The following is an 18301-nucleotide window of genomic DNA, read 5'->3' on the forward strand; positions in this document are numbered from 1 at the left end:
AAAAAAAAAAAAACTCAAGAGAAGAAGTTTAGAACAAGGTAGAATTCATATATTAATATGCCCATAACCCCACAATCGCATTTGTCAACAGGCTAAGCTTTTGCAGAAAAGGACACTAAATTATGAAGCCAGCCATGAAGCAGCAGTTAAAATATAAAAATCGACCATGAATGAGCATATTGATGAACCAAGAGATTACTTGAGCCTACTGCCTAGAACTAGATGACGAGTTCAAAACTTATAGTTCATGTGCAGTCTGCAACTTAACACCAGCAACCATGCAAGTGCGCACTTAAATTAGCCCTTGTGTCCCCCTACCCCAATGTTACGAAGTGTTTCAACAAGAAGTTCAAGTCCATGTTTTCTTATTCTTTAAAAAAATAAGGGGGGGGGGGGGAATGAGTTAATTCTTTATTTTCCTTTTTTTAATTTTTCATCAGCAACAAAAAGATAAAAATTAAAAAAATAAAAACTATTTCAAAAGCATAAAAGAAGGGGCAATAAGTTCCCTAAAAATAAATAAATTTAGGAACAATTCAGTGGTGGGAATGCTAACACTAGAAACCATATGTCATGGATCCAGTTGCCAAGGAGGTCTAAAATATTTTTTCCACTAGTTAAAGCAGCACAATTTACAAAGAAGCCACAAGATTATAGATTAATAAACAATGACAAAAAATGCTTACTCGTTGAAATCACGTTGAAATACATGACCAGCCCGTCTCATGTCGTTACTGTTTCCAACTGCTGCTTCTAATGCCTCCAATATATCAATTCTCTGGAAGAAACAAAAAAATTAGAATGAATACATTTCGCCTGCAACCTAAATACCAACTCAATATGTTAACTCACAATTTCCATGCATTTGATTTTCTACTACGAAGAGTCCTAAAACCCTAAATAATAAGTTCATTGAAAGCGGGAAGTGTCAATTTCAAGAATAATGGTCCTAACAAGTAAAGAGAATCCTAAATTCAAGTTTCACAACAAACAAAGACAGAGGGAAAAGAATCAAAGATGAGAAAGCATAGCAATTTCCCTTGTATCTAAAATTTTGTATTATGCAGATGGCAGGTAGTAGGGATACTCTAGTTGCAGAACCAAAGTACTCTTGCTAAATATAGGGCTTCGCTAACCTCACTCACCGGCCTATCTGAACACATCAAATGCTATCTTGGGCAATGGAAATCCCACAAAATAGGGGAGAAAGGATAAATCACATTTATTTGACCTGTGATTGGATTGTGACCTCACAGAATTTGTAAGTTAAGCATTTTGAATATTACAATCACAAGTGGAGAAGTGCTCCACACATCATTTAATAGACAATTAAATCATTGTCACGTTGTATCAACCAAATAACTATTAAGTACTAACTACACAGTAAGGCTTCTTGGTGTAGTCTAGGTGATTGCCTAGTTATGGCTTTTGCTGGCTTTATCCCTGACAATGTTGAATAGCATGATATGCTAATACGTAATAATCCACAGCCACACGCCAATTGAGATAAGGAACTCCTATATTTGTATTTACAGTTGATATCATCTTCTTTTTTTATTTTTACCAACCAATATGGCTATAGCATATATTTGCAAATCAAGAAGTGGATATGGGAAAAGGTTGGTCACATCCACAATACCATGCAATCACCAAGGCCACCTTGGTGGTTATGCCTGGGAACACATGCGCTTTAACATCATTGCTCTAAGAAGTACAACGCGCAATGCGCAGCACTCTAATGCACTAATGCTAATGCACACTAACTACCCGTCTACCCCTTAACACTACTACTGCGCTATACTGCACCAACGCTTACTAGGTGCTCTAGCCCTAGCACACGCTACTACTGCGCTCCAGAGCCTTAACGCAATAACATGCTCCTTGCACTAGATAATGAACGCAACAGCGCGCACCACACGCTATACACCGCAAACTGCTCCCTAGCAATAGCACTTGCGCTCCCTTCCCAACATGCTACTACCCCGCTGTTTCGTTCATTATTCTGATTCCCATTTTTTCTCTTTGGTTGGTATTATTCCAATATGGCTGATGAATCTGGTCATCTAAAATATTGATCCGTAAATGATGCTATACTTATACATGACCAATGACTGACAGGAAACTTATAAGATCAACTAAACAGGGCAGTGCAAGACAGAACCTTGAAGACAAGTCGGCCATCAAATATAACTAACCAGAATCAATGAAGATGAAGAAGAAGAAGAGAAGGAGAAAAGAAATAGAATATAAGAGGAGGAAGAAGAAGAAGAAAAAGAAGAAGAGAACCAAAAGAGAGAGGGAGAGATCAACTAGGGAGAAAACGAGGCTCACAGTTTAGCTTGTTTATCCAACAGTAAGCAATTGTTCATCCAACCAGGATCAATAGCATGTATTAATAATAAACTCTAATGATCTAATCTATTACAATAACACTAATACCCTTACTTGTTTCTAAACAACACCATGACTCATAAACATAAATCTAAATACTAGCAGAAATTATAAAAGTTACCACTAACACTAAAACATCACCACACTACTAAACATCACCGCTACTTCAACACTCCCCCTCAAGCTGGAGTATAATATCAAGGGCTCCAGCCTGGAACAACAAGAACAGACATAGAAAGCAAAACTAGCCATGAACATATATATAGAAATAATAGATGCCAGTAACCACAAAGAGAGCTTCCTTCCGATTGCAACACCAACATAAGAACACCAATCATCAGCAGCAATAGCAGAGAAAAAATCTTCGTGCCGAATAGATCCAGACAGCAACAAACAAAATAAGTGGCAGAGAATGCCAACCACAAGCCAGAAAATAATAATAGTAACACCAACATTATAAGCCACTCTCAAGGAAGGCAAGCAGTAATCTTCACAAAGAAATAGAGAGAAAAAACAAAAAAAGAGCAACACAGGTTGCTGTGAACCAGAGATAGCAGCATAACGTTGTTGCGAACCATAGATAACAGCATAAGGATGCTGCCAACCACAGATAACAGCATAAGGTTGGTGCATGTAAAGAGAATAGAAGAAACGTACAGAGAAAGAGAGACCTGCAATTGTGGAACAAAGGGAGTCCCAATCGATTACATTGGGGCTGCCCTCCATTCATTAAATAGAACAGCTATTACATGTCCTACTAGGAATAAGAAAAAACCAAATAGCTATTACAAGTCTTATTAGGAATAGGAAAGAACAAATAGGAAACTAATACTAATTGAAAACTTCTGGTTGTATTTAGTCCTAATAGGACTAAGAAAACCCAAACTCATAGTCCTAATAGGACTAGGAAAACCTAAGGGAGGAGTCTGCGACTTGTGCTAGACTCCTCCTTTCTCTCAATAGACTTCTAACACTCCCCCTCAAGCTGGAGTATACATATAGCAAAAGAAAGCTCCAACTTGGACCAACAAGAACTCCAATGAGCATAGAGAGAACTCCAATCAACCATCATAAAGCCATCAAAAACTCCAAAAGCAACGAATGCCCTACCTAAGAAGGCACTCGAACACCAACGGAAGTCCTTCCCAAGGAAGGCAGTCCAATAGTAACGAAAGCCCTTCCCAAAGAAGGCAGTCCAACAACAAAGAAAGCCCTTCCCAAAGAAGGCACTAACACCAACGAAAACCCTTCCCAAGGAAGGCAGTCCAATAACAACGAAAGCCCTTCCCAAAGAAGGCACTCCAATAACACCGAAGGCCCTTCCCAAAGAAGGCACTCTCATATAATCTCAAAGCAAAAGTGTAGTATCCAATAGCTACATCAAAAGACCTTCCCAAAGAAGATACTACAGCAAAAACTATAGCTCCCAATAGCTACAACAAAAGGACTCACGTACCTCAAACAGAGATCTCCTAAACAGACGTCTCACAGAAAATTCCACAAATAAACAGGCAACGTCAGGTTGTTAGGGACCAAACGACATCAGGTTGTTGAAATATACCAAAGAGCATCATGTCGCTAAATATACCATCTTCAAAAGATAAAATAGTTATTGAGGACAGACATGAGCAGATACATCTTCAAACGAAATAATCATGAGCAGAAAATAAATCAAATTGACCAAATAACAATTTGAAGCTCTACAAAACCAGCAGCTATTAAGGACGAAACCATCGTCTCCTTCCTTGAGATGAAACCAACAACAGACAGATGATACTAGCAAATTGATTCTCTAGTAACAATCGATTCAGCACAAATTCAGAAATAGAAGACATGAACAAAATCAGGTATGATTTGCATCAAACCTTCACTGAAGCCCTAGTTCTTATTTTTCTAAGAACTAGAGCTTCACCAGTAGCATAATACCTTTGAAAGACTCTCAAACCAGCAACTTATGAAGCTCTGATACCATGTAAAGAGAAGAAAAGAAAAAGAGAGAGAACGAGAGACATGCGAGTGTGGAGCAAAGGGAGTCCCAATCGATTAGATTGCGGCTGCTCTCCTTTATTCATTAAATAGTATAGCTATTACAAGTCCTAGTAGGAATAAGAAAGAACCAAATAGCTATTACAAGTCCTACTAGGAATAGGAAAGAACAATATAGAACAATATAGAACAAATAGGAAATTCATCCCAATTGCTAACTTCTGGCAGTATTCAGTCCTAATAGGAATAAGAAAACCCAAACCCATAGTCCTAATAGGACTAGAAAACCCAAGGGAGGAGTCCGCGACTTTCGCTAGACTCCTTTCTCTCGATAGACTTCTAACAGTGTGAACCCCAGCTAATAGCCTAAGGTTCCAGCAAAGCACATATAACACAGCATAAGGTTACTGTGAACCACAATAACAAACAAACAACAGATTGTTGCTGTGAACCGCATGTAACCATCTTAATAAGAAAACACCTTGCTGATGACACAAACAAATAAGAAAATATGACACTCTAGTACTCTACTGATGACATGAGTAGATAATAATAATCTTCAATTCCCCCTAATAAGTTACTACACGTTGACAAATAATGGAGGGGAGTATACTAAGCAGAACTCCTAAAACAGAAGCAATTCACGGCACATTCACCAATTAGAAGGCCACCAAGAACTGCAGAAAAATGGATCTGATAATCAAGAAACTAGAAGCAATCTCCCATCCACACATCATATTTTTCCACTGTACTGTCCACAAAGGGATAAAACCATAAGCAACATAACAAAGATGAAAATAAGACCCAAAAAAGGGTAGCAGCAAGAAGTAAACCGCAACCACCATACATCTGAGCAGAACATCAGAACGGATAAACTGCAGGGAATAACATCATGAAACAGGGAAACAATAATGACCATCCACAGGCTAGTGGGGAAGAGCAGCAATAGCAGAACACCATCAAACAGCAGCTGCAGTGAAAATCTTCATAACCAGCTATCCATAGGACAGAATAGATCCACACAGGAGCAGTGGCAGTAGGATTACCAATCACAAGAGATAATATCTAGCAAGAATACTTCATGGCAGGAGTTTATATGTTAAAGCATAAATCTCCATGCACAAGAAACCCTAGTTTTCATATTGGGAAGAGGATCTGCACAACACCGTTGTGTAGATTCCTTAGCATGCCCTCTTAAAAAAAAAAAATGTGCCTCACATGTGCATTACCGCTTAGCCTAAAAGCTCAATCTGTTAAGTGAGGGCAATGTAAATGTATACATTAACAGCCTCGCCACATGTAAGCTTGTATACACACGATCCCATAGTTGTCACAGCGTCAAATCGATCCAAGGCGGTGGAGGGGTGGCTAATCGATTTGGCGATGAATCGCCCGTTATGACGTTGCCATGGCGGTCAAATCGCCCATGTGTTATTTTTTATTTTTCCTATTTTCTAAAGTTATGTAGTATGCTATTTTTTTATTTTCCCTATTTTCTAAATTTATTTAGCATGCTACAAGCCTACAATATATACCCTATAACATATAAAACCAACATTAAGCAACATCAAATCATCAAAAATCACCCTGCATTTTACAAAAAATCGACCGCCTAGTGAATCAAGCATGACCTGGGGTCCATGGCGGTGCCATGACGACACCTATCAGCCAATGACGACCGCCATTTGTGAGTCACGTAAATCGTAGTACTGCCATGGACTTCTTTTTCCGCTAGAATGCCAAATCGTGGCCTTGGTGACGCCGAGGCGACGCCATGACAACTATGCACGATCCTTGCACATGACACGCACTCACATGGAAACACTTCACGTGGCACCAAGGGGGAAGAAGTGTCAGGATACCGTGTTGAAATTCCTAGGAGTCGAACACTCAATCTCCCTGCTCTGATACCATGTGCATTACCACTTAGCCTAAAAGCTCAAACTTTTTAAGTGAGGGCAATGTAAATGAATACATCAACACCACAGACTCTCTCTCTCTCCTCCAAAAGAAAGAAAAAAAAACCCCCGCTATTTTACAATGCATAAACCAGCCCCCGTTCGCCCCAATTAGTACATAATCATCGGAGGAAACCCTTGCCTTTCATATTTCAACAATGGGGGTTTCAGATTTTTTTTTTTTTCCATGGTTCTGATACGATGTAACAAAATCAAATATAACCAACCAGAATCTATAAAGAAGAAGAGAAGAGAACACAGAGAGAGAGAGAGAGAGAGAGAGAGAGAGAGAGAGAGACAGAAGAAGATCAACTAGGGAGAAAAAGATGCTCACAGTTTGGCTTGTTCATCCAACCATGAGCAATAGCATGTATTATTAATAAACCCTAATCCATTACAATGACACTAATAACCTTACTCACTTTATCACTTATTTTAAACACCACCACACTTTCTAAACACCACCATGGCTCATAAAGACAAACCTAAATATTAGCACAAAGTATAAATGTCATCACTAATGAGGATTGACCTCAGCACAATGGTAAGGTTGCTCCATTGGGACCTAGTGGTCACAAGTTCAAGTCAGGAAACAGCCCCTCCACAAAGCAGGGGTAAGGCTGCGTACATTATGACACCTACTCAGACCCTGCAGTGGCGGGAGACTCGTGCACTGGGTACACCTTTTTTTTTTCTGTTAAGGATATCACCACTAATACTAGAACATCACCACAATTTCAACACTAATATTGCCAGGGCAACTACACATATAGCCAATCAAGAGTTCTCCACCTGGTAAAAAAACACCCTATAACAGCAGTACTGGAAGTCCACAGCTTACTAAGCAAAATCTTTGGTCTAATAAAATTACCACGCCGGAAAAGATAAAAGATAATAAAGAAAATGTCATTGCATAAACATTAAATTTGTCAAATAAAAAGTAATACCAAAAGTATGATTGTCAGCACAGAAATCAATACCGTTTCAAAATCCAAATCTGGAGGAAACTGAAGATTCCTCCCCCCAGATGACAGCGTACGAGAGCTAGTCCTCGATCGCCCAATTCTAGCAGACCTAGGAGGTTGAGCACGATTTGCTGTCCGAACTGAAAGGTTCCGGAAAGATCGAGACGGATATTGTCTATACAGATGGGACATCGATGGGTTTCTCTGCATGTAACGAGAATCAAATTAGTATATAGGTACAGGATATACAAAAATCCTCTAGTTTAAAGTAACAAAATAATGAGAAATGTTTCTCATACAGTCTGTTTAGAGAGCCTTCTTTGAATGGCCCTAAAAATTTGCCATGTTGCAGGTTAGCTAGATCTCTTTTTTGTGGCTATATTTTCCACATCATCCATGACTCATTCGGTAGATTTCAGTCCAAAAACATTACACCACATGGCAGTATGGCACTATCAACATTTCAATCTTGGTCGAGATTTGGATAGTTAGGGAAGAGAATCAATATATGGTGGACCATATAATTGATTTTGCACTGGGTTGCTCTTCATATAATTGATTTTGCACTTGATATAGTTGGCCAATTCAAATGGTCATTTATCTATCAGACAGTTGGAATCCCCACATCAACCTCCACTGATTTCATCATGATTTAACAGCTTAAAATGCACAATAGATAATCAACTAGATGGTTTCTGGCTCCAAAACGATGGACCATTTAGTGAAGCGTCTCTAAACAGGGTCATGCAAACAAATTTTCCCTATAATAATGATAACAGTGGATAATGATAATTAAATCATAGGATTAGAAAATAATCAATCAACCGCAGAAAATGTTTTAAGCACCGTCATTTCATGGGTAAACCCTGCATGCACAGAGGCCGACTTACAGGATGTGGTGCATGTAGATTCCCACGATGAGATGCATTCCGAGCATCCTCCTCCTGCTGCAGTGTCCGGGCAATATTTGCATCCAACTGTGGATAGGAAGATAAAATATATAAAGCATGCTGATAGGATATAAAGTAAGAACAGCTCAACAGTTTAACATGACCACTAAATATGGAAAACAAACCTCTCCAACAGCTCCCGGCAACTCAGAATAGAATTGTTCTTGCAGTTGACGAGCCAATATCTCATCAGCTTCCAGTTGCCTAGCCCTAGTATCAGAATCATTATCAACCAATTGACTGATATCTACAGAGTTACCACCTCTTGTCTCAGGTGAAAACTCATCAATCACTATAACTGAACCTGAGTTGCCACGGCAATCAGGATTTCTTCTTCTAGTTGATCGAGCATTAAGAGGATCCCCAGATGACAAGAGATGAGCAATGCCTGAATCATCAGGAGTAGAAGTAGAGCATTGACCAACATTACTGCGAGTTGAGCCCTGTTTCTTCTGCCTTCTCATTAGCTTGTTTGCTCCACGTTGTTGTCCATTAACTCTGTCCGACTCAGACAGAACACTAGAAAGCGAATTAGGATTTTGCTGAAGAGAGTACCGATCAGTAATTTCAACAAAGTCGCTTGTGGAGCTATTATTTACTGCACCCATATGATCCCTATTTTCTGTTCTGTTGACATGTCTCTGATCACTTCTGGAAGGGCACACAACCTCATCATATGCCAGTGCAGATGGCATTTTGGAACGACTACGGGTGCTTCTCCAACCACCAATACCTTCAAAGCATCTGAAAGCATTACCGCTGCCAGCTCTGATTCCGATATCCTCTTCCATATGAATTAGAGAACCTCTGCAGAAACATATCATGCTTTCACGGCTATGGCACCAGGGCAGCTAGGAAGTGTGAAGTTGGTAGGGAAAGCAAATTTAAATTAATTCATCACAACTATCAACCATCATAGTCCAGGATATTAAATAAGAAAACCATCTCAAAGGGGTAAACAACAGAGCCTACAAATCCAATGAGCAATCATATTACATGCTGCGAGTGTTCAGACTACAGAAGACAGTTAAAGCAGTCTAGAGGTTCATAATACTCCATTTACACCCATCAAATTGCACGCTTTACATAAATACAAAGATGTGGGTACTGTAGAATGACAAAATCAGACAAAAATCCAATCGGGTGCCCAAATATGTCTCTTACACACATAAAAGTAGCTTCCAAGATGACTTATCCTTAAAGTTACTGTCTCAAAGAAATACAAGTCCTATTATTATCTGCACACTATAAAGTGGCTATCTTTTTTTTTTTTTTCGTAATGTAAAGTGGCTATCTAGCCATTGGCATAAGGTGTACTAAGAGCAGAATAAAATGTACATGCAAGCATTATGCGGACTGACCGGTAGACTTGTCCAAAAACCAAATCGAACTTTTCTTTCAATTGATAATGAAGAGGACTTTACTATTTATAATTGGAATTGTATTTCTAAACCCCAATTGAACACACAAAGCCGTGACGATTTTAAAGATCAACACCTTTCCACATTCATTTGTTGGTAGTTAACTACACAAGATTCTTTTCTCAAAAATCAGTCTTTTCATCCAAACCTTAACCTTTCAGATTCAATGTCTAAATATCCTTCACATAACTAGATTAGACCAGCCCTAACCCTAATTTGTCTAAATCCTAAACTTTCCTAGTCAAATTATCATTTCTCTATTTCAAATTCTTGACATATTAGACAAACACACACAACCCATGTGTTTGAGGAAGTTTCCTTGCTATCCTCAAAGTTTGTATCCCCCATTGAAGTTGTGATGCAAAGGCGACAATAGGGAAGTTGTAGATAGGAGTTGATCTTGAAAATAAGTTCTCTAGTAGCTAACTAAATGCTGGCTTATCCGTTGAATTATTCCCCGTTGGGGATGTAAACGGTTCGGATAGGATGATTCCGTTTCCGAATCTGTTTAAAAATTTTATATTGGTATTCGAACCGTTTAACTGTTCGGATAATAAAATTACTTTCAATTTCGAATTCGATCACTAACCGGATAACCCAGTTATTGTTCGATTCGAATGATCACCAGGGGGAGATATACAGTGAAGAAGGGAAGAGAGGGGTACCGTGAAGAAGGGAAGATAAGCTTCCATTAGGGATTTTTTACATTATTGTGCTTGATATTGCCTAGAGCTTCCATTTGCAACCCGACTTCTTTTCTGTTTTTTAAGCTTGTCAATCTGCTATTCAGCTTCTTCAATGTTCAGCCAGTGCTTTAGGCAACAAGGTTTTAGGCACGGATGTAATAGGGCAGCATTTCAAATCCAGAGTAACGAGCAGCGTGAACAAGCAGAGGCCAGAGATGGGTGATCTCAGATAAACTGATGTTCTCCTCAGTCCCCACTTTGGCACTTTCCGCCTTAACTGCAAGTTAAAAAAAAAAAAAAAAAAAGAAGAGAAGAAGAAGAAGAAGATGATGGTGAGTCCATGGTCTCTATCTAAATCTATTTTCCTACACTTTCCGATTGGGGCTGCAAGTCGGAAAAAAAAAAAAAAAGAGAGAAAGAAGAAGAAGATGATGGGTGAGTCCCATGGATCTCTATCTAACTCTCTATTTCTTCACACTTTCCGATTGGGCTGCAAGCTGAAAATAAGAAGAAAGGGTATGGAATGGGAAAGTTGAGGAGGATTTTAACTTGCCAAAAAATGCGGGTTTCAGATTGGGGAGGACGATGCGGTGTGCGGCTATTCAATGAGGCTATTGGAACTGGGGAAGGATTTTAGGGTTGATTTGGGGGTTTAGTCGAATAAGCCCTCTTTTCTTTTTTCTTTTCATCTTATGGTCCAAAATATAAATCCCTAAATCTAGCCTTTAGATGGGTATATTTCACTATTTAAAAAATATATATGTGTGTATATATATATATATGACATATTATACATATTTCTATAATACTATTAATGTAATAATAAAAACTAATATTCACTTAATCTTATAAAATGGATGCGAATATTCTATACCGTTGGATAGCTAAACGAATCGGATAATAATCAGTCGGAAACTAGGATTATCATATTCGTATCTGCTTAGTTTTCGGATAGATTCGGATAGTTTCTGGATAGGGGTTTTCCGAATACGGATACTCTTAAACGAATACGAACACGAATCGAATACGGATTTTTGACTATCCATTTACATCCCTATTCCCCGTCTCTCTTTTTTTTTTTTTTTCTTAAAAGGGTATGAACTTTGAAGGTGGGGGATAACAAAAACTTTGCAGAAGGGTGTCGATATGATCCTGGGTTCGAAAATCCCATTTGGGATCACAATGGGACCACCCCAGTAACATAGTACTGTATTTGAAAGAGTCAAAACAGTAGCCAAACAGTGACTAACAGATGTAACAAATCAGCAACTAAGGAAGAGATAACAAACAGTAACCGATAGGGGTATTTATGTAATTTCCAAGGATAGTTTTAGGTATCAGAAATTAGCACAAACACTCCAATCGAACTCTGAATCAGAACAGGAAGTAGATCACAAATTGGAGGTAAAACAGAAGCTATATGAAGACAGTAACACAGAATCGATTCCAGGTTTAGAAGGTAGGGTAGAATAGGGAGAAATTGAAATATCTCAAAATCCAACGGTCAGAACAGATCCAAACTTGGATCAAATTCTGTTCTTAGGCTGTTGATGATGTATTCCAAATCTCAGATCAATCGGCTGGCTAGAATGCCTAATCTGAAAAAAATACCTTGTATCCTTTTAGAAGCTCGAATTCTAGTTGAATAAACTTAAGAACAGTACTTACTTGGTAATGGCAGCAAGAGGAGAAATAAATAAGAATAAGAAAGAAGATCCAGCAGCAGTAGAAGAACAATAATAATAAACGATCTGTCCAGGCTTCAGACCACATGATGTCACCAACCCCTTCACCACGATCACACACAAGGAAGATCTTCAAGACAAGAAGACAATTGCAGCAGTAGCAACTTTGTATTTTCTAAAACCTTGGGCAACAATGAGGCCCCTTCTTTGATTTTCTTGGAAGTAAAATAGAGTTAGAATACAAGTGGGAAAAGCCTCCACCGATACCGACTTGGACAATGATTTAAAGTCCTAACACAATCCTATGACTTTTAAGTGATAAGACAAAGAAAATAAAAAATGAGGTGGAAATTAAACCCCCCCCCCCCAACCAAGCTTTGTGTGAGTTAGGCCAAAATAAAACAGAAACTTAATAGGACCTCCCTTGTTTATGTGAGTAGGTCTTCAATTCTGCATCACCAAGTGCCTGGATCAATATGTAATGGGAATGGCAATCCGGTCATTAACCAAAATTTTCAAGTGGCTACTTGGTAGGTAAAAGAGAGAAGAAATAATGGGTTTATGATCTATAGATCAGGGCTAATCTTGGAAGCAACACAAAATAAGGATATAGGTTGGGTAAGAAGTAAAGGGGCAGGGTAATAATGGAAAGAGAAGAATAAGGTGATGCCTAAAATACTGTCACTACTCTTCTTCTCGACAATGTCGTACTGGCTGTAGAACCAGTATGCTATCAGATGTTAGAACTCACCCTGTAGATCTCAATTCAATCTGAAACTTCAGCCATGGATTGGTAGCACACAGGTCTCTTAAGAGTGGGCAACATCAGTTCCAGAAAACAAGGCCTACTTAATTAAAAAGGGCTGAAATGATTCCTAGCAGTGAAGTGAAGATGCAGTTGCACGATGGACTTAGGAAAAATAAAATATCTTTGATTTGATTTTCTTTTGTTTTAGAAACAATTTCCTTTGAAATTAGCTAGCTTCTAATTTTAGAATAGTTTCCTTTTCAGTAGTTGTCATTAATTGTTTGATTTTTCCTTTATATTGGATATGTAAACGATGGAGATTTTTTAGATTTGAAGTTTTTTGAAAAAAATTGAATGTTTTGCTTGGCTGAATATGGACTGCCGTGACCCCCATCTCTCTCGTTTCTGATTTTTCTCTCTTATTTTCTTTTTCCCTTCTTATCTTCTCCTTCTTCTTGCTGGTTTTCTCTTTCCTACCCTCTATTCTCTGTTCACGACCTCATCACTGGGCTTTGTTCCTCTTCTCTGCTGGGGTGATTTCAGAAAACAAAAGAGGGTTTGCCGGAACTCCTCCGACAGATTTCTATTTGCATTCCAGTTCTGGCCAAAGGAGAAGCTCCTGCCTGCGATCCATACCCTTGTCCATTGCTCTCCAAAGAACCCAGTAATCACAAGAGTTGAAGTCAGTGGCAGACCATACCTGCAACTATCGCTGGTTCCAAGATTCAGACTTTATATTCCAAGTATTTGCTTGAATCTTTGAACTGTACTGGTTACGATTGATCCAACAGGCTTGGGCGACATTAAATCTGGAATTCCAGAACTGTTGAGGCTTGATTTCTGTTGGCTGAAGCTTGATTCTTCAAGTTCCACTGGTTTCTGGTTCTCACGACAAGGAGAAGAGGACTGAAAATCATAGGCTGTTGTTTAGGTCTTTTAAAACCCTGGTTTGACCATACTACCCTCAATTTTATTTCCTTATTATCTCTTGTCCTATTTTCTCCCTGGTTCCTTAATTACCCTTTTACTAGCATATTGTAGCTTGGCCTTTAGTTCCATCTAATTACGAGTCTGCTACTCCTTTCTAAGTTGTGCCATAAATTACAGTACTTCCACTGGTTTGTTTAAATTAAATTATTTGTTGATTGTGGGCCCATAAGCAATCCGATTCCGACTGTTGGAACCCGGATCCGCATCAAGTGAGAAACAGGTCAGTAGTTTGATTTGATTCTCACATAGTGCAAGTCTTAGGGCCAAACTATAAGGCTAAGGTCGTCTATGGATCGACAATCCATGCCTAGAATATGAGGAAGAAAGAGGGGTGAGGAAGATCGATATACACTTGCTGCATTGCAAGTCACGTTAGAACAGAACTGATATACCTAGCAGTAGCACGAAGAAGAGAGGAAGATGATAGAAGAAAGAACTAATAAGGGAAGGAGATAAACATAAGAACAGAAGAAGAGAGGAATAACAGTACACGCACTCACAGCTCTTGGCAGCAACCAATGAAAAATCTCATTCACTACTCAAGTTTGTCCATCGATGGATACATGCTTGCATAAATAAAGAAAAGAAATAAAGAATCCATATCTCATACTAGGACTAAAATTGAATTGAACTCTACCTCCTACGTAACCTACTCAAAGTAAAACATAGTAAAATAAAAGAATAAAGATTACAAAACAAACCCAACCAAGTGCGAATCTTTAAGGTAAACTCTCTTTGCAAAAGGGTGTGCAAACTTAAGGTAACCATCCATCCATCCATCTATCCATCTATCCATCGACCTACCTATCTATCTAGCTATCTACCTATCTATCTATCCATCCATCCATCCATCCATCCATCCATCCATCCATCCATCCATCCATCCAACCATCTATCCATCCAACTATCCATGAACCACTCAAGAAACCTTTGTGGGTGACTAGAAGTATCAATGAAACTGAAGCAAAATGCTCTTGGCAAGAAAGGAAGATGGCTAGATGAGAAAAGGTAAGGTATCTGTTAAACATAGTAGCACGAGAAAAGAGAAAATGAACAGCACAGGTTAATCAAGAGAAAGGGACATCAACAGGTGGTTTAAATGCAACAGATGTCTGGCATATGTAAAGGTCATAATCGAGTGGCTGAAACTATTGACTGATAGGGAGATCGAGGAATAGTGAACTTAGCGGGTTTAGAAATAGAGAAGAGATATTAAGAGGATTAATTCCCTTCCAACCACAAGAGAAGATTCGTATGGATGGTGGAAAGGCATTGCAACATAAAATGCTGCCACTCCTAAGAAGTATTGGTTGAGAAAATGTAGCATGTCATTTCCTTGAAAGATGAGGTACTATTACAGGACATATATATGTATATATATATATATAACCATATAAAATAAAGAATTTGCTGCGCATTTAAAAAAAGACGGGGAATGAGGTTCTGTTGAATTTATATAAATTCAAAATAAAGAAACCTGTCGTGACAAGGAAACAAGGCTGGTGAAACTGAAAAAATGAAAAAAGATAAATCATCGAAGATAAGGATAACAGAAAGATTTAAAATGAAAATGCACTTCAGTTATTAAGAGAGATAGAGAGAAATTAAGGGGACCAGAGCTATCTTAGAATTAACACAATGAAGGTAGCTCAGATAAAGGTTCTTGTCTAAAGGGAATTTATGACCAACCAAGCAATAGGAAGATAACATAAATAGAAGTATGATGGAAGCCTTTCCTTCAGTCCAGCAAAATGGGAAGGCAAAATGACTAATTAATTGTGATGCAATCTCATAATCCAGCTCTCAGAAGTCGCCACAGGAAAGAAATCCCCTTTGTCTCAACATCTAGAACCCAATCAACAAAGCAAAGAGCATTCCTCAAAATTTGCACTGTCAAACAAAACATTGAGCATGTATATATATGCATGTTAACTAGGAGAGTCCTTACAATTCAGCAACCAATTAACAAGAAAGAAATACTAATAAAGAAAAAGAGACTCTTGAATGCTGATGAGGAGTACACTACCTACTCGGCAAGTGCATGCCTTCCACATCATGCTCATCTGTTGGATTTGCATCTCTCATTACCCTTTTTCCTTTCACTACATCAGCCTGGTTGCTTTCAGAATCAGGGCTAAGAATGTTTTTTTGACATGATGGAGCCTCCACATTGGTGATCACTCTACCAACATCAGTCTGTTCAACATCCACAGAACTCTTACAATGGTTCTCAGAAGTTTGTTTAGCCCTTGCGATATTAAATGGAGAGATACACCCATTGCGTACAAGCCTTTTTTGCCCTGTTCTCCTTGGTGACATTATAGGTTGCAGAGATTCTAACGTCATCTCTCTGGTATTTGGTTGAGAATCATGATTCAGATCAAAACTTCTCGTGTGATCCGAAGCCACGGCTGTAAAAATACAGGTATCATCTATTTTTGATTTCCCTTTGCAGCCATTGCTGGGTGCTCTTGAAGAATTTGTAACAGGATGTAAAGAGGAAAAACCATTGGCTGCTATTGAGCCTCCTCTCACCTCTTCAGCCATAAAATCTCCTAATTTGCCACATGCCCTTTCAGGTATTCCTGTATGCTCATGTTGTCCAGTCAAATTCAGAACACCATTCTTGTTTAAGCAAGCAGAATGTCTAGAAGGAATTTCAGTGCACAAGCCTTTTCCTCTATCTAAGTTAATATTACCTGCAACCATCTTCCTTCTTGTATCTCCACCATTAATTTTCGGGCTTGACAAATCAATTACTTTTCTATTATTTCCATCTTGAATTCGACAATCAGGAGCCAATACTTCAGCAATGCCAGAACAGTCAGCACCAAGTTTGGCTCTATCACCTCTATGACCGCAAGAACTAGAAGGCACAAGTTCTGAATGTTTAGGCAGTGCAGATGGTTCAGACTCCAGCCTGGGGTTATGGTGTACCAAACTCCTGCAGAGATGAGCTTTGAAAACATAAGTGTTATCAAATGAGTTTGGTGAACTGCCTCGCTTAATTCCATTATGAATATTTAGTTTTTCCGAAGGCCGAGTACAAAATCTTTTGTTGTTTCCATTTCCTGTGAACAGCTTGCCATGGCCCCTTAGTCCACTGGGGACCCCTCTACTCAGCAACTCAGAATCTTTTGAATTACCAGCTACCGATGAAGTAATTTCCTTTTCACCACCTCCCCTCCCATTCTTACGGATTGCCAATCTATCGGGAGTGTCAGGAACATCCGCTACCATGTCCATATCCTCCATATTCTGAAATTGTTACTTGAAAACAAAAACAAAAGGAAAAAAAGAACCATTAGATTGGAATCTAATTTCAACTAACCGAAGAGAAACTAGCAGAAATAGCCATTGTATAGCACAATCTGAAATCACCTCATCATCAGCTTTCTCAGGAAAACCAACAAATTAAAATATACCAATAATCCATAGATCCGCTAAGAAAAAAAAAATCTAGAAAATAAAACAAGGAACAAATAAGATTGTTGATTTAATGGATATAAATTAAAAACAAAAAGATCCCTCTTTTCATCTTTCGGTGGGAGGCTTGATTCATCATAAAGCTAATTCACAAAACGATTTTCATTTCATTAGACCGATGATTGAGAAAATACTAATAAGAATTCCAAAGGATAAGAATTCCAAAGGTTTTCCATTCTTTTTTTTTTTTTTTTTCTTGAATGTTTCGGAAGCTTTCACAACGATTAAGCAAAAATTAACAAAAAATTATGTCGGTTTTTCTCCACACAAAAAGAAAAAAAAAAATTGTAGAAATCAGGGCAAGAATAACAAAGATAAACAGATCCTAAGAAAGATTTAGGAGAAAGATAAGAAAAGAGTACCTCCTTTTGTTCTTCGGAGAGATCCAACAATGCCAGAAGCCTCGAAGTAGAACTAATGATGGTCACATCCAGAGGGGATGGAGCCATACATGAATCTCCTTCCTGCCCCTCTGAACCCTTACGTCTTCAGAGGAAGATACGTCTGCGGATACAGGTGTAGAAGCTTTATTGGACTGGCTCACTGTTATACTGTACCTCCATCTCTATACATCAGATACTAAATCAGCGTACCACATGTTTTATATTGGTTTTGATTACTTATTTACTTGTTAATTAACCAATCCCAATGGGCTAAGGACAGTAAAACCCTACGGTTGTCCAGAGGATAGAAATAGATAGGAAAGAAAAGAAAATAATAAATTAAAAAATAAAATAAAATAAAATTGGACGAATCATCAGTCATCACCACGGCCTTTAATGCTAAGAAATTGCACTCTGACATCATGGGAAATTCTTCCCTAAAAAATAAATAAAAAAGAAAAAGATTTTTTCTTAATAGCAAAAATAATTACTTTTTTTTTTTTTTTTTATAACTGCCCTTTGGCAATTTATACAATTTTCCATTTCCATACTTATTTGATGGTCACCCATTCGACTTTTAATGCTTCTCACGTAACAATTTCATCTCTAGAACTCGTCATGCACAAGGGTTTATTTGGCTAAGGAAGACTTA

The 18301-nt window shown here is 38.4% G+C and overlaps 1 protein-coding gene across 5 annotated transcripts in view; it reads right to left on the bottom strand.

Moving 5' to 3' along the window:
• The window catches only part of LOC122059659, a 21594-nt gene extending 3803 nt beyond the window's left edge, over positions 1-17791 (bottom strand). The window contains exons 1-7 of one of the 5 annotated variants that reach the window (XM_042622597.1): positions 17629-17749; positions 17162-17239; positions 15807-17038; positions 8376-9057; positions 8191-8277; positions 7316-7504; positions 687-778 (exon numbers count right to left, since the gene is read on the bottom strand). In XM_042622597.1, coding sequence (XP_042478531.1) covers positions 687-778; positions 7316-7504; positions 8191-8277; positions 8376-9057; positions 15807-17035 — 2279 coding nt within the window. In that variant the 5' untranslated portion in view covers positions 17036-17038; positions 17162-17239; positions 17629-17749. Of the gene's footprint in view, positions 1-686; positions 779-7315; positions 7505-8190; positions 8278-8375; positions 9058-15806; positions 17051-17161; positions 17240-17628 lie in introns of all 5 variants that reach the window. The other 4 variants (XM_042622596.1, XR_006134102.1, XM_042622594.1 and 1 more) reach the window with 4 other exon arrangements.
• Between the last annotated feature and the right edge of the window lie 510 nt (positions 17792-18301).

Source organism: Macadamia integrifolia, chromosome 13 (genome assembly GCF_013358625.1).
Source record: "Macadamia integrifolia cultivar HAES 741 chromosome 13, SCU_Mint_v3, whole genome shotgun sequence".
Taxonomy (NCBI): Eukaryota; Viridiplantae; Streptophyta; class Magnoliopsida; order Proteales; family Proteaceae; genus Macadamia; species Macadamia integrifolia.